The 16,425-nt window shown below is 38.5% G+C and overlaps 1 protein-coding gene across 2 annotated transcripts; it reads right to left on the reverse strand.

Moving 5' to 3' along the window:
* Positions 1 to 330: 330 nt before the first annotated feature.
* On the reverse strand, positions 331 to 8,676 carry LOC118817107 (butyrophilin subfamily 1 member A1-like). 2 transcript variants are annotated; one of them, XM_036583806.1, is made up of 9 exons: positions 8,398 to 8,676; positions 8,190 to 8,246; positions 7,044 to 7,409; positions 6,601 to 6,894; positions 3,958 to 4,068; positions 3,822 to 3,842; positions 3,706 to 3,723; positions 3,510 to 3,551; positions 331 to 2,845 (listed from the first exon to the last, which is right to left on the reverse strand). In XM_036583806.1, exons 1-9 carry the CDS (start codon positions 8,411 to 8,413, stop codon positions 2,238 to 2,240), a joined length of 1,533 nt encoding a protein of 510 aa, XP_036439699.1. In that variant the 5' UTR covers positions 8,414 to 8,676; the 3' UTR covers positions 331 to 2,237. The 2 variants fall into 2 exon arrangements, with proteins under 2 accessions (XP_036439699.1, XP_036439700.1); XM_036583807.1 differs by having other exon boundaries at positions 8,418 to 8,668.
* Between the last annotated feature and the right edge of the window lie 7,749 nt (positions 8,677 to 16,425).

Here is a 16,425-nt window from a genome sequence, read left to right on the forward strand (position 1 = left end):
CCAAAGAAAACTTGTTTTATCAAATCTTTTCGCTATTTTACCATCATCGCATGTAGGTTCACTGGTGGTTTTGGATAGTAAATAAAATGGCTATATTTGTGTTGTAAACATTGTGACCCCTGGTTCCTATCACCACCACTGTAAAGACATCTGAGTCTCTACAGTGAACCATTTCCCACCAAACCACTCTGAATGACATCTCAACATCTATCTCAATCTCTTTTGCTCTGCAGTCAAATCAAAGAAGTACAAGAAGTTGTACACATTCATTCGTTTTATAATTTGCATGAATGTGTAGTGTTGGAAGAAATACTATCACGACACAATGAATGATCATTTAGCACTTCAACAGTTTATTCCACAATTATTTATTGGTGTAGTGTATTTATTCAAAGGCTACATTTCACACTTTATTTTTCACACTATATTCAACAAATGTGAGTTTATTCTGTCAGAGATTCTAATGTAAGCAAAGTTCACAAATATGAGTGCATATACAAAAAAATTACAACTGCAGCAAAATGTTTACAAAATTCATCACACAGTGTTTTTAAATTGTTGAACTAATTGTAGTGAAATAAACCTTAAATCTGACTGTTCAGATATATAAAGCTATATAAAGTAATGCGTTATAGCTTAGTATAAATGTAGTGTAATTACTGATTACAGATTACAAACCACTCAATATGAAAACCTGATACAAAAACTGGATTATAATTAAACACATATCAGCAATAGAGAAAAGAATGAATTCAGTTTTCAACAAAAATCACATTTACATGCTGAGAGAAACACTTTACCAAGTGGGTCATTCCACTCCACAATTTCCATGAAAATCTCAGTTTAATTCAAGCAAACTTTAATGCAAAATTTAATGTTAGCTTATGTTAGCTTAGTGTCACATTAGCTACAGTCCAGCAGTTTGCTATAATGTTAGTGCCGAGCGTTCAAATATCAGACACAATATGTCCGTGATCTACCCTTTATAAGGTCTCCAACATTTACTTAGCTGCAAAATGTAATTAGAGCTCTAAAATGACATTTAGACAGTTTGTTCTCCGTCTTGCACTTTTTACTCACCATTCAGAAACCAGCTAAAAAGAGCAAAGTGGTCTATTTTCCGCAGGGGAGGCTTAAACGTGTAAATTTACTGTCCTGGAGTCTGAATCTTTATAGCTAACCTCAAATGAGCTCTGGATAATATGCTAAAATTAGTTGATGAAATACAGAAATATAAAAACATAAAAACAACTGGTTAGTATTCTGATACAAAACCAACAACAAACAAGCATGTCATTGGTTTCTAAAGCATGACATTGGGGCTTAGAGGCTCAAAACAAACTAATGCACAACCTTATTTACATATAGCCTCGCCATAGTGTTTCACATATTCTTTCACAGTCAAGGTGTGGGCTTCATTTATGACATCTAGATCAAGATATGTAAGTGTCTGGTACTGGTTTAAGACCATGGTAATCCACATTGGTTCAACTGAGGACTTTTGAACGGGTTAATTAGCTGGAGCTGGTGTGATGGATTAGAGTTGGAACCAGACTCCGCAGAAAGGTAGATCTCGAAGACCAGGGTTGGTGACCCCTGGTTTATATTAATGTGCTTGTTAAATAAGTACTTCCAATGTTGTACTGGACTGGCATGTGCACAAATAAATAGTATATTTTTAATTTTCTATTTTTATTCATCCTTATAGATGATATTCGTAATAGTTTTGTTTAGTTAACTACAAATCAAGCATTTTTATCAGGTTGATAAAACTATTATACCCAAATTTACAGGCACTCCAGACGCAAGTTTGACGGTATCCAGTACACCAAAATCTATTCACAAATGCATTGCTTCATTGCTAGATCATTTTGAGAGGTTGTGAAGAGTTGAGTTGTCAAGAGTTGAATACTGAATGTTAACAGAGTTATATGTTTCCTTGCTTAGTCATCTTATGTGTACTCGGTTATCTTCACTGAGCAAAAATGCATGTGGTGAGCAGACACGAACTTTCCAGTGAAGGGTGCTGCAGTGTTGGGTTTATGTAAATGTAGTCTTGTTGATGTGTACACAGTCTTGCTATTGTTTGTAGCACCATATGGATTGGGCCAGACGATTACAGTGCTGTCAGTAATAGGCTGTAGGTAGATGTTATGACATTGTGGGAATATGTGTTTGAAACCTACCTTGGTGGCCTACCCTCTTTTTCACAGGGATACCCAAAATTTAATTTTGGCCTATGCGACGTTAGCTTGAGGACTAGCACTCTCTGCAGATTCACTGGCCCCATTCCTCTGTGTGCTGGATTCAGGGAGGTTAATGATAGTAAGTGGAGCTTCATCTCCTATTCCTGGGTTAAAGAGAGGCACAATCTCTCCCTGGAATTTGGTTTTCATAGTGAAGAGATGTACACCCTCTTTAGCGTTGTAAAATGAAAGCTCGCCTTTCTCATAGTGTAGTAAAACTCCAACAACCTCAAGCCTTGAATTTACTGGGAGTGAAATTTCAGGTTCTGTATTGATATGGAGACCAGTTTGTTCATCTGAGCAAAGAAACCAAAAACCTTTTGAAGGGGTAAGATCACTCTTATCATTACTTAAGTAATGTGCAGCTTTAGTAACTCCAATGAGCCACGACTGTTTGGGCTTTATTTGAGCTGCTGTCAATTTCACCTCCCAATATGCACAACCTGAGCTGAGTCCCTTGATTCCACATACAGATAAATAGTATGGAAAACCAGGTCCTTTGTGGTTGTCTGCAGCACTGGCACGATCTCTTACCATGTTGCGATTAGGAATAATGACTAGATCTGGGCAGATGTTTGTAGAATCTAAAGTGATGCTCACTGTAGGGATGAAAATAATGAAAATATTAAAAACAATTTAATAATTAAAGGGAAACTCCACCATTTTCTCAACATTTTTGCACAATTAAACAGTTAAGATACAAAGCCATATTGTGATACTCCATTCTAAAGAAACTTAGCAAGTCAGAATTGTTCACTGTGGTGGTGATAGGAACCAGACGTCCACCACTAAAAGTTCCCTTACAGAAAGTTATTACATGAAATAGTTAGGAATACACTGTCTGATGTCTGATACATTGCTTCATGATAGTTTTGAGAAGGTTTTGGCATTAAACATTTTTCTACAATATATTCATGGTGGAGACGTCCACAAAGCACTTATTATTTTCAGGTTTTCACTATTTTACCATCATCAACATTACATATAAAACCTCAGAAGACACATGTAGGTCCACTGGTGGTTTTGGATAGTAAATAAAATGGCTACATTTGAGTTGTAGACATTGTGATCCCTGGTTCCCATCACCACCATTGTAAAGACATCTGAGTCTCTACAATGAACCACTTCACACCAAACCACTCTGAATGACTGTTTACATCTCAACCACTGAATTATGCAGACATATTGAAAAATGGGTGGAATTCCCTGCTAAAGATTTATAACAACATTTACTAAAAACATTAAGGAAACACAAAATCATACCTGCATGTTTTCTCAAGTCCTCCATGTTTGGGTTACTGCAAACTAAAAATCAATTAAATGATGTAAATGACTAAATTAGAGTGGCCTTCATATACACATTTGACACATTTTCTGAATAACTTCAGTTAAGTTTTATTTCTTGGTTTAAATAACTTAAACTGTACCAAGGACCAGTAATAAATAAAGTACATCAAACCTGTAAGTTGCTCTTCATCTGAAAGTATAAAGCAAATTAAAAGTTTAGTTAATAATTCCACAGGGGTTGAAAAGCTGAGCACAAACCAAAGAAGTCCAGGTGATGTCGCCCCCTACCTGCTTTAGCCCGCATGTATCCTGCAACACAGAAACACTAACATAAACGATCTCAAAAATAGAACAAAATTACACCATGTGGTGCATAAATTTTAAATGTTCAAATTTTGAAACAACCTTTGAAATTACATCTTACCTGATTTATATTTTCTGTAGAGGAAGACACTGACGCCAATCATGGCCAATGCCACTAACAGTGCCACAGCAAACAGGGCCTTCCAGGATGCAGCACCATCTTCCGCAGAATCTGGCAGATGGAATAGATTTTAACAGTGTTAAAAACACTTTTATAAGATAATATTACTGTCATTTATTTAGTACACCAACTAGTGCTTTAAACACACTAATTGTTTAAACTTTTTATTGGAAAAAAGTTTCATAGGGGAATTATAGTACACAGGAATATTGACATGAATGTTACTGTCCCCAGATTTTGTTTGCACTAGAACATGCCACACTTTGAACAAAGTGAAAAGGAGGGGCTCTTTCACCACTTCCACCTTAAGATATCAGTCTTAAAATATCAGATGAAGGGAACCCAAATTTCGTCAAAACAGCGTCCTCTGCCTCTTAACAGAAATCGCATTCATTCAAGATTTGTTTGCTCAGTGAGCCATAATTTGAGTGTGAGTACACTTATATCAGTACATTTTAATATGTCATACTCTGTGAGTGAGTTATTATTTAAAATGAACATTTATTGCACCAAATGCCTAAAATTAGAACAATGTGCACCAAAACAGGTGCAAATAATTAGAAAATTAGAGCAACCTGAGGGAGGTCATTGCCTTATGTTAGCATTAGAAAGCTGTGATATAGCTCGATTTTAGCAACTAAAGTGTGTGGCCACATCATCCCAAGATCAAATGAGCTCTCTGAAGCCATGACAATAAAGACCGCTGAAGTCTGTAGGTCTTAAAAGGGTTTTAAAGCCATTTAATAAGCAATCACTCTGCTGTTCGAAAGATAGCTTGCAAAAGGAGAAAACTTCAAATCGTTGGCAGTCTTTCCAATGCAGGCCATCAAATTCAGCTCGAGTGTTGACTGAAATATTATGTAGGACGTCTCCGAGACCCCAACATTACGAAAATTTGCCATACATACCAGAGTCTCAAAAGAGAACCCAGCTGCACGACTTAGGTTAACCAGGCAATTCATAAGTGAAGATTAGGACTCAAAGTTGTGTATCATCAAATCTGACTGTAAAATGAGTGCACCAAGGTTTCACCAACAGTTTGTTCTTTGTCAGTTGCATCTTTGGCACATCTAACAAATAAACTCACATCTGGTAGGAGTACATGTAAATTTGAGCATTCCGTTAACTAACCAAAACTAGTAGCAATTTCATCTATAATACAATCATAAGACTATCAATAAACAAATCCTAAAATGATTCCATGTTCTGTTTAAAGACATATTACACTATGCTTTTGCTATATACTACTGACACCTAAAGAGTAAACACTACAAAACACAGATCATACACTACAATACATAATACAGCATTTAAAATTGTTAATAATCACACTACACAAACATCCTACTGTCTTCAAAAAACCAAGATCTTTTGTCTATTTTATGTTCGGAAGCTAAAAGCTACGGCTTTCCTTCAGCAGTCTGTCTTATGGACACCCATGTAAGTGAAGTCCCACAATACAAAAGACTTAACTGACATTAGACTCTCCAAGGCTAGAAGTGAGGACGGGGAGGGTGCAGGATGCAGTTGACTACATTGTGTCATGACTACAGCACAGCCTGCTGATACGAGTAGTAGTTTTGAGAGGCAGTGCTTGATACGATAAAGCACAAGGCAAGTAAAGACGACCTAGGATGAGGTACAAGAAAGCACTAAATGCTAAATTCATTTTCCATGAAACAAACAGTCTTATTCCGAATCTATAATAAAGGAATTAATGCTTTGTTGGTGCGAGTGACAGCCACACCATTTCAATGTCACACCAAGTGGGAATTCCAAGGACTACATTACTTATTACTGACCTTTTCCTTTTTTCAGTCTGGAGAATTGCTAAACTACTTTTTCAGCATAAACAAATGGGCAAAATGTCTCCAGTTGGAAAAGATATCCTCACAAATAGAGACAGACTGATAAATCAGCGTGCCACTATTATTGACCAACAGGAGGTAGTTGCAAATAAACCAGTTTGGCTTTAACAATCCTATATTGGTTGAGCACTACTCACAAAATGGGGAAAGCGTGACACTGGACAGCCTTCTTTCTATTGTTGAAAAGCGAAAGGATAACGGGTAGTTGGTACTTATGCTTTAACACAGTTTGGAGCCGTGTTTCTGCTGCTTACAAACACCAACTGTGACAAAGCAGAAGACATACTAATCCTTTTGACATTTATTGAAAGCTCTAGTTGCAGATCAGTCATCTTCAGTGTGTTCACACTGGCATGTTGAAACAGAGGTTGAATAAAATAATGTTTGCTGTTTGAAAAGTCACGTTTGGTGTGCAAGATGCCGTCAGTTACACACGTTTAAATTCATTTACTGATGATGTATAAAGGCTTGAACAGGTAAACTGCATCTAAATGTAAAATGTGCAGATAATTTCATTATCAAGAGAAAGGCTTTTGTTACTACCCTTACAATGAGCTTTGGTGAAAAAGTGATTTGTAAGAAAGTGAACCTGACATGAAAATAGATCAACACCAGTTTCCATTGGGGTCTTCTCTTAGACTTGAACTACATCATTAAGCACTAAAAATACAGAACATGTTGAATTAATTACATTTTTCCGAGAATAACTGCTTACCCATTAAGCGAGAAATGGTCTGAATGGCCACAGTGCTTTCCCTCTCATCTCCTTCAGAAATAAAGAGAGAGCAAGAGACCTGGTGAAAGTCAGAAGGGGAGAGGAGGGCCCAGCTCTGGACACAGGTCAGTTTATTTTCCCCTTGACTGTAGACGAGAGCTACAGGACGAAAGGAAGTAGTCCTGTTAGACTTCCACTCAACACGGGGTTGTGGGTGCCACCCGCAGGAGCTACAGCTAACATTCATCAAGTCATCCTTGGGCTGCACCAAAAGGACAGGAGAAGAGCCTTGAGCTGAGAGACAGAGAAAGAGACAGAGAGAGAGAGAGAGATTAACATTATGTGAACAAGCAAATGATAAAATAGCATTTCGAGTTATACCATTTAATAACCATTTTCAGTCACGATGCAGGACAGAGACACTGAGGTTCATTTCTACTCACCAGTTATACTGAGAGTCACATCAGCAGAGCCATATCCTTTGTCCCCACTCACGTAGCAGTGAAAAGTCCCTTCATCATCTATGTTCAGGTTATCCAGCCTCAGGGACAAGTCTCCTCCTTTCAGCCCATCCGACTGAGGTTCACGCAGGGCCAGAGAGCTCCGGTTCCTGTAGCTCTCCTCCTGGGGGTCCGTCATGATCTTCTGCTCACGGTAGAACAAGACAGGGATGTTGAACTTGTGTGGACGGTACCAACGAATTTCCATGGTTCTAACGTCCAATGAAGGATTGAGCCAACAGGGAAGAACCACAGAGGAACCAAGCCTCCCTATGACCGCAGTGTTAGCAACTTTTACAGGGAGAGAATCTGAAAAAGAGATAAAGAGAGAAAAGGATGTAGAAGGAGAAAGAACCAGTTCATTATAGGAGAAAAAGCCCTGTAATGCTGTAAAGCTAAGTGATGATGAATAAACCTGTACACAGTAAGAGGTCATAAACTGAAACAGCAGACAGCTCTGTTTCTGTAGCCCAAAAAAGAACATCTTTAAAGAAGCACACCTGGTGAATCTCCCATCAGTCTGTCATCTACATTCTACAGATGTTCTACAGATTACAAATAACACTAAAATATTATATTTTAAAATGAAATTGAGATGTATACCAATGTACATGTCTAAATGTCTCCACTTCATTGTAATAAACTATGACAACAAAACAAATTATTACAGTCAAATAACAACAATAGTGACTTCAATAAAGCAACAACACTGAATTATTTAGTGTAAATGATCCTTGTTCAGATCAGACTGGCGTCTTTTGCCCCGTGATTAGGAGAGTAGGGGGTGTTCTTACCCCAAAAGTCTAACTTTACATTTTCCCAAACAAAAAAATCTGCTTTCCCCAGCCACTCCACCCACCCAACCACACACACACACACACACACACACACACACATACATATATAGATATTTGTACACTGACTGTCCACTTTATTAAATATACCTGCTTATATCTGCTTATATCTACACTCCTTGTCTATTTCATCAGCTTCACTTCACCCATGTTTACCTTTACTTAACACAAATGTAATATCAGAGGGACACAAAAATGGAGGCCCATTCGTGGGCTAGCAGAAATTCTCTCTTACCTGAGCCCTGAGTGAGCTGAGGCCAGAGCAACACGATGATCAAAAACATCAGCATTTCTGCAAAACCAAAAGGAGCCACACAGTGAATACTGACCCATTAAAACATTAATGCAGTAAAGGCGATCGCCCTGTAAGTAAGATCTAGCTGACTACTGAGGCCTTCTACAGATCTGCTTTAACCGTACAACACTGGAAAGTGCGTGCATACCGTCCATTAATCCCATTTACCCGTGATTTGTGCTCAGATCAGTGACCGCAGCCTCTCCAGTCTTGATCCTAAGTTTCTTATGTAGGTCTCAGACACGGTTCTATAAAGTATAACCCCAAATCTCGCACAGATCTGTCGTGGTTATTCCCAGAATTCCCAGATCCCGATTTAAGAAAGCAGGAATACTTTCACTTTCGGTCGTGACGCAGTAGTGGGGGATAGGTGGATGCGCCTGCGTTCAAACAAAGGGTTCCAGGGTTTCGTGATCTGCCCGGGTACGACGGCGTTTTAGGGACACCGTTAATAAAAAGTAGACTTCGGGAGTAAAGTCGTAATATTTCGAGATAAAAGTCACAACATTTCGAGAAGAAAAGTAATATTTCGAGGAAAAAAAGTCGTAATGTTTCGAGAAAAAAAGTCGTACGGTATTTCAAGAATAACGTCGTAATATTTCGAAAGAAATCGTAGTGCTACGAGAAGAAAAGTCGTAATATTTCGAGATAAAAGTCGTAATATTTCGAGATACAAGTCGTAATATTTCGAGAAAAAAAGTCGTACGGTATTTCAAGATAAGTCGTAATGTCGAAAAAAAGCGTACGATAGATAAGTCAAAGTCGAGAAAAAGTCGTAGTGCTACGAGAAGAAAAGTCGTAATATTTCGAGAAGTTGTGATATTTCGAGATAAAAGTCGTAATATTTCGAGATACAAGTCGTAATATTTCGAGAAAAAAAGTCGTACGGTATTTCAAGAATAACGTCATAATATGTCGAGAAAAAGTCGTAGTTCTTCTAGAAAAAAGTCGTAATATTTCGAGGGAAAAAATGTCGTACGGTATTTCGAGAATAACGTCGTAGAATTACGACAAAGTGGCGTTAATACCAGGAAAGGTCGCAATATTGTGGCCAAAGGCTTTGCAAAGGGAAGGCAGCACCGCCTTGAGTTAAAATGAGGGCGGTGAGGAGGTGGAGGTACACTCTTATGTCGATTTCACCCATAAAGAAATACTCAGTCTCCCTGTCTCTCCTGCACATCAGCACCAGCCTGTTATCAGTGTAAGAAACAGCTGAGCAGGAAACAGTTTATTCAGAATAAAGAACCAGTCTCGGGGGAAACTGTCTGTCTGTTTTGTTGAAGGAGAATCGCAGGCAGGGTCGTCTACACGGCTATCGGTGGCTACATCTCCGTGCCATTCGAAGAGGGCATGAAGTTTCACAGACAATGAGAACGATAATCAAAATGGTCGATCCACAAAGAGACAAAGAACAGCGCGTCAGTACAGCAACCGAGACCCCGGCGCCTTATGGCAGCCCCCCTACAGTTATCCCAGTTTATCCTCGAAATATTACGACTTTTTTCTAGAAATATTGCGATTTTTTTCTCGAAATATTACGACTTTATTCTCGAAGTCTACTATTTTATTGTTATTAACAGCGGCCCTAAAACGCCGTCGTAGGGCCTGGGACTGTGTGAAATAACAGGCTAATAATGTGAGACTCTGTAGCTGTTGTTGTGGAAGCGGGGCTTATTTAAGCGAGCTGTAAGAATATGGCTTATGGGGCGGTCTGGTGCAGCACTGGAGGGAAAAGAGCTGGTGGTGCTTTTTATTCCTGCTCAGATTTTCGTCCAGTCACGAATCCTATTTTTTAATGTATGTCAGCGTTTTTGCTGCCACTGATGTGACTCTATAATGTAATGCTAGCGGATCGACCCCGATAGCGAGCACATACACAGAACCTGTGGAGAGGAGAACTGCCGCCAGAGATTTTGTATATATGCTCTGGCCATAGATATAAATACCTAGATGCCGTGTTGGGTCCAGCCAGTCACGTCAACGGCGCCGCCATTTTGGGGCGGTTAACACCGCTGCGGGACAGCATTCAGTACCATTACAGAGCGGCAGTTTAAAAAAGTTACTGTCCAGAATTATACTATTTCAAGAATATTGCACTCAGAAAGTGGGATTATAGGTAGGATAAAGATAGATAGGATTATATAACGGAAGGAACGCAGCGATCCACATGTTTGTGTGATGCGAATTGTTTGTGTGATGTATATGTGTAGATATATGGCCGAGTGGTTGGTGAGGCACAGCACCTGGTCATGTGATCGTTTTCCTCCGGTGTTATATTAAGCTTATGTCATTTAGGGGATCTTAACTTATTGTAGTTGTTATATAGGAGGTCAACTTTAGTTTCGTCCTTCTTACTGTGTTTCGGGGGTTTATTTTATTTTTATGTTTATTAAGATTAGAAGTGATTCACACATTGATGTATTTGCTGATGTGTGATTTAAAGTTTCTACCGAAGCTCGCGCTAAACTCGGTTTTAACGTCAGATTCAGACTGAATACTTCTCTGCTGGTCCGGACGGCACACACACACACACACACCATCTACACTGCTTATCCTTCTGGGTGGACGGCCAATCATGATAAGTTATTAAAGAAATAAAAGCTACCGAAAGCAGTCCGTGCAACCCAGATTAATCTATGTCTGAACATTATAACAAAACAAATAGTAATAAGAAGGTTGTGGCAGATTTAATCTCTCAGTACAAGTGAATTTCTTCACAAGCGGATTTTGACCGCTCCAACATGGCGTACGCGCAGACGTATCGCCACAGATAGAGAACAACTGACAACGTGGCATCTAGGTATGTAACTCTGTGGCATACACCGTAAGGCGTTGTCCTGGAGGCGTGGCTTTGGGCAGGTCAACGCGCACGAAGATGAAGAGATTAGCATTTAGCTGAATGCGACTCGACTCGGTCAGAAACAATACAGGTTAAGGTTTCATGTCCTGAAGTTGATGTGGTGTCAGGGTTTATACTAGTTTATCATGCTGCGATACTGGGAACCGGTTTGGTACGTTTACAGGATCAAATTACTTGTTTCTCCTGCCTGATATTTCGTGCTGTAGGCTGCGTTGGTCTTTTTGTATTTTTGATGTAAATACCCGACATTACTGTACACCTGGTGTTTCACGTCAGTGCGGCTTATAGTGGCTTTATCAGTTCAGGATCCAAATATCTGGAGTGTCTTAGAGTTTAAACGTCTAATATATGGGTGTACAAGGTTTGTAACTAAATAAAGTGGTTTCTTTTCTTATATAGAGGGTTATGTAGAGTGAGTGTTTCCACCTCATCTGTACTTGGTTGAAGCACCATATTCTCCCTCATCTTAGCCAAACAGCTGGAATGTGATGTAGTAATGTTCTCTGCCTGTTCTTTCAGCTAATAGTCTGCATTTCTTTTCTTTTTTTTCATTTATTCATTCTTATATTTTTGCTTTTCTCATTTCACCAGCAGTAGTGTCGTGGCAGAGGGAACCCTTTAAGTGTCCTCTTTCTGTAATATTTGGCCTGTTGACGAAGTGATCTGTCAAAATACTACACAAAACGCACATTTAGAATTTGAGTGTTATTAAGTTGGTGGGGATCGTCTGTAGGACTGGTATCACAGTGTTAGCTAGGTGATGGTCCTTTCTGGTGTTCATCCAAAGTGTTTTATCTTCATATTTAGAGAAGTGAGTAGTTTAAGTCCATGTGAATGTAAAAGAAGTTCAGAAACGTATTACTCACGAGACAAGTGAGTTTGAATTTAAAATTGCAGTTGCATTCATATATTAAGTGTCATTGCACCATGAACGTACATTTAATATGATGTAAGTATTCCTTTATTCTGCCATCTATATACAGATTACACAGAATGTATTTTCAGTTTTTAAGATGTGTTATCTTTTTGTTTTTCCCTCCTTTTTTCTTTTCACAACTCATTGAAGAGTTTTAATCTGAAGCTCGTAAGTTCTGGTACAGTTTCCTTACTGGCTGAAAAAATTGTGTGTGGAATTTGTGTCAGAACAGCTCCTATCTTATGTAAAATTAAACTATTCCTATAGCCTAGAGTACATAGCATACAGCAGACTTATCCAAAAGTTCTTGAGGAACCGCCCCAGAGGTTTTATTAAGCACAGTCTTAAAGCTATAGAGGCTGTCTCTTCGTATGGAGCAGAAAGTGTGTGACCTATGGAAAGGATGCCTTTAGATTGAATGGGAGCAGCAGGGAGTTCCAGTTTGTGAGTGTGTCTCCTTCAAGTCTACATTTCTACCCTGCAAATATCTTTTTGCCATTTCTAACCATTCTGAAAACTCACGGGACGTTTTGAGCCTCAAGTACACCAACAGTCCATACGTGACATTAGTCAGGGATGCTCTGTTGAATGAAACTCAGGAAGGCCTGGAAGAGAACAGACACAGTGGATGATGACACAGACTGTGCCTTTCTTTTTTCCAATGAGGATAACTGCATTTTATTTTTCGACAGTGGCACAAGATGAACCAAGCATTGTTGGTTTTGCCTCTGCTCAGTGCTTACTGTGAGAAAAACTGTACGCAGTCTTGCAAACAAGCTGAAAAGCTCTCTCCCAAAAAAGAAAACTGCCTGCTAATTGTCAGCATTTTAGAAGATACTGCGCCACTACCCAAACATCACAAACATTTAAAGTGCCAAGCCAGCAAAATAAATCCTGGAAACAACTGCCTTGGTAAGTTTTAGTCTGTAAGTTTTGTTTACCCGAGAACTACAGATTTACAGTGTTGAAATTGTTTTTTGTTTCTAGTTGAAATTTAGCCTGACCATCTAAGTACTGCCAAGTAGGCCTGGACGATATCTAAAAATAATTAGCATGATAACTTCTAGTTAAGAAATCGTGATTTGCGATAATATTGCTATACCGAGCTGCAGCAGAATAGACTGGCTGTGATTCACTTTAAAAGGGTAAAACTATTAAAGAATCAGATTGTATATAATAAGCACATCTGAATCAAACGAACATGTATATTAAAGTATGTCAGTGGATTATCCCCGACTAAATTAGTAGATTTAGGGAACATTAACAGATAACTGATCAGGCTAGGGTACTGAGTGAAGTTAGGAACCCATGATGTTAACATTATATCATAAACAGCCTGGTGATGGTAAAATCCCTGCTCTTAATGTCGTTTCATCCACCGTTGTTGAATCTTAGAAAAGGCTTCTAAACGTGATTTTGCAAGGGGTGGGTGGGAGATAATAGTTAAATACATCACTGGGGCAGAGTTTGTAGAGTGGAGGAGGTGGGGGAGTTAAAATGAGAATATCATTATCCATTTTGGAGTACGAGCTAACGTAAGTTACACAATAAAAAGAAAGAGCTATTTTCGTGATACGTCACTACTGATGTGGATTTAGAGCACCTATTGGAGACTTTAAAGAGTAAACAAATATAAGACTTATGGATTGAGATTGTGTTTGCAGGCTTTGTGATTCTGTTGACTGTTATCTGTACATTATGTTGCAGTTCAGTTGTTTTTGGATTAACGGCAAGAACCATGGGGGGATTCAACTCAGCCTAAAGACTCCCTACAATAAGACAGCACCCCCACCCTGCACTCTGAGTCTCAGCTCCCTGGGTTTTGCGATTCTTTACCTGTTCCTTATGTTTAATAAATAAAACGTTAAGCTTCCCAGTGGTGTGGCTTTTGTTTGTGAAACGTATGCAGTGTCACATTGTTGTAATCTTTAGTGATGGTAAGTAATTTAGTAATTGCTCCTGCTGACTTGAGCCAGCAGTTGTTTCTTCCCTCTGTGTCAGTGGAGAAACCAAACATTTCACTCCTTTCTCCGAGCGACTGAAGCATCTCCATGCAGCAGAGCAAACCATGGTGGGGACTGTATGCAAGGACAACATGGAGAAAAGGGCACAGACAAACTGCCTGCCAGGCTATTCATGTTTGAGTTTGTTATAGCTTTATTTAATGAATCCATCGCAGTAAATACGTGCATAGTAAAAAGACAAGATATATGAAATGTGTTTATATGTGTACAAACAAATATAAATAGATGTGTTTATTATGTCCTGTCCTGTCTGGATCTGATGTATTTTAATGTTCACTTGTTAATACAGATTTTTTCATATGCAAGCCAAACAAATTTCTTTGGCTCCTTCTCCTTCTGTCCTTTTCGGAAAGTCATTAAAATGATCTAGGCCTTGGGATTACTGAAACAACCATTAGTTAAAGATGTATTTATGTTAATTATATTTATTTATGTTGAAAATTAATCTGATCTCAATTTTGAAACATCCCTTTCCCTCCCTCTAAGTATATCAATAAACATTAGGATATGACTGATGCTAACTACCATACAAGTTTAAGAACATAATATCTATAATACTGAAAAGTCAAAGCACACTTTGACACCATGTTCACATTAACCTAACATGTCAGAAAGGCAGGTAACGACAGCTGCTTAATCCTCAAATAGTAGCGAATTTGACTTTTAAATATATCAGACTGTTGTAACTACACACACACGTTGGGTTTCTATGTAAATATTGTAAATCGGTGCATTTATTGACTTTAAAGTACCGAAAGACGCAGTTCTGTCGCTGAGTGTTTATGGGTTTAAATTGCCCGCAAAGAACTTCCTGGAACTATCTGAAGTCTACGTGAATCACGTGACCATCAAGCATTTTGAACTTCCGTTGACGCTGCTCTCTGTCTATACGGCCCTGGCTGGGCTGACTTAACTGCTCTAGAGTAATATCCGGTCACTTTAGCTGGTTTTTACTGCAGCGAGTTACTTTGAGGCAAGCTTGAAGTAACGTGAAGTAGGAAGGGGAAAGCTAGCATTACAGCGAGCTGTCCATCATTTCATAGCTTTAAAATAAACACATCTTTGTGATCGTACAGAAAATTATATGATGAAACTGCGACTCAAAACACTGCGCTGTAATGTTTAAAGTAGATGCTCCTCAACAATATAAAGCATGGAGTGGGTTTAGTGTATAATAATAATAATAAGAAGAAGAAGAAGACATGGTAAATGGTCATTCTTAGCAATGTTAATTTGATCAAAATGCAATGTTTGAAGTTGTTTGGTGCACCAAAAACAATGGAGACTGGCAATCACAGTGCATAAATTCATAAAGACAATTTTATAACCTTTGTTTTTATGAATCTTTTGTTTTTATGCACGTTTTGATTGAATAATAATAACAATAATAATAATAATGCAAGGTCTTAAATCCTTTTGTTTTTATTGATGTTGTTGTTATTTAATCATTTTCTAAATTATTTTACAATGTTTAGTATTAGGAAGGACACACACACACACACACACACACACACACACATATACATCTAAGCCTCTTATCTTCCTGGGGGGCGGGGGCTGAAACCTGTCCCAGCGCAGGATATTAGGAAGTAATATCTCAAATTCATTGTATGAAAGTGTAGTCAGAGAACTTGTAGAGGAGAATTACCGCTCTGTAATATCTTCTGGGCTTCTCAGCCGCTAGAGACGCTTGCTCCTGGGTGTCCACAATGAATGGGTTAAGATGGAGTATTTGAGCAAAATCATAGTTTATAAATGATTAAACATTTTTATTTAATTTTCATTTCATATTTATAAGAAAAATGCATTTATTTCCTGAACATTGAACAGCACAAAACATCTAACACCAATGTTATATTTTTTTAAGAGCATTTAAACTCGAGTTGTAGGAGTTTAAAACAGCACCTTGTGTAGCTTCATGACGTCAGTTCAGCCAGTGAGCTGCTCTGCTCACCAACCAATCAGCACTCAGTAGCAGTAATATTAGCGTTCTGCTGCCCAAAACATGTTTGCTGTAGACAAAATGAAACATACAGGTAAGTTTACTTTACTTTTTAGGTGAAATACATCCTTCTACTTTCTAAAATGAAAGAAAAGTTCTGGGAAAGTGATTAGAAACTATTTTAACTTTTTGTTTTTAGCCGTTGAGCGCCATTTCCTCCTATTCATTGAGGACTCACTCACAGGCACCCTCTGCTGTTTTGCAGTCTTGTTGAAGTGGCCAGGCTCTCCATAAACTGGCTTTGGTGTAGTGTCGCGCTGAATGGTTGTGATGATTGATATTCCTTCAACACCTTCACAAATTGTTGCTGGGCAGCTCCTACAAACAGCAATATCAACTACACACAGGAAAATTGTGTCATTAAGGCGTCTGTA

The sequence above is a fragment of the Colossoma macropomum genome, unplaced genomic scaffold (genome assembly GCF_904425465.1).
Source record: "Colossoma macropomum unplaced genomic scaffold, Colossoma_macropomum, whole genome shotgun sequence".
Taxonomy (NCBI): Eukaryota; Metazoa; Chordata; class Actinopteri; order Characiformes; family Serrasalmidae; genus Colossoma; species Colossoma macropomum.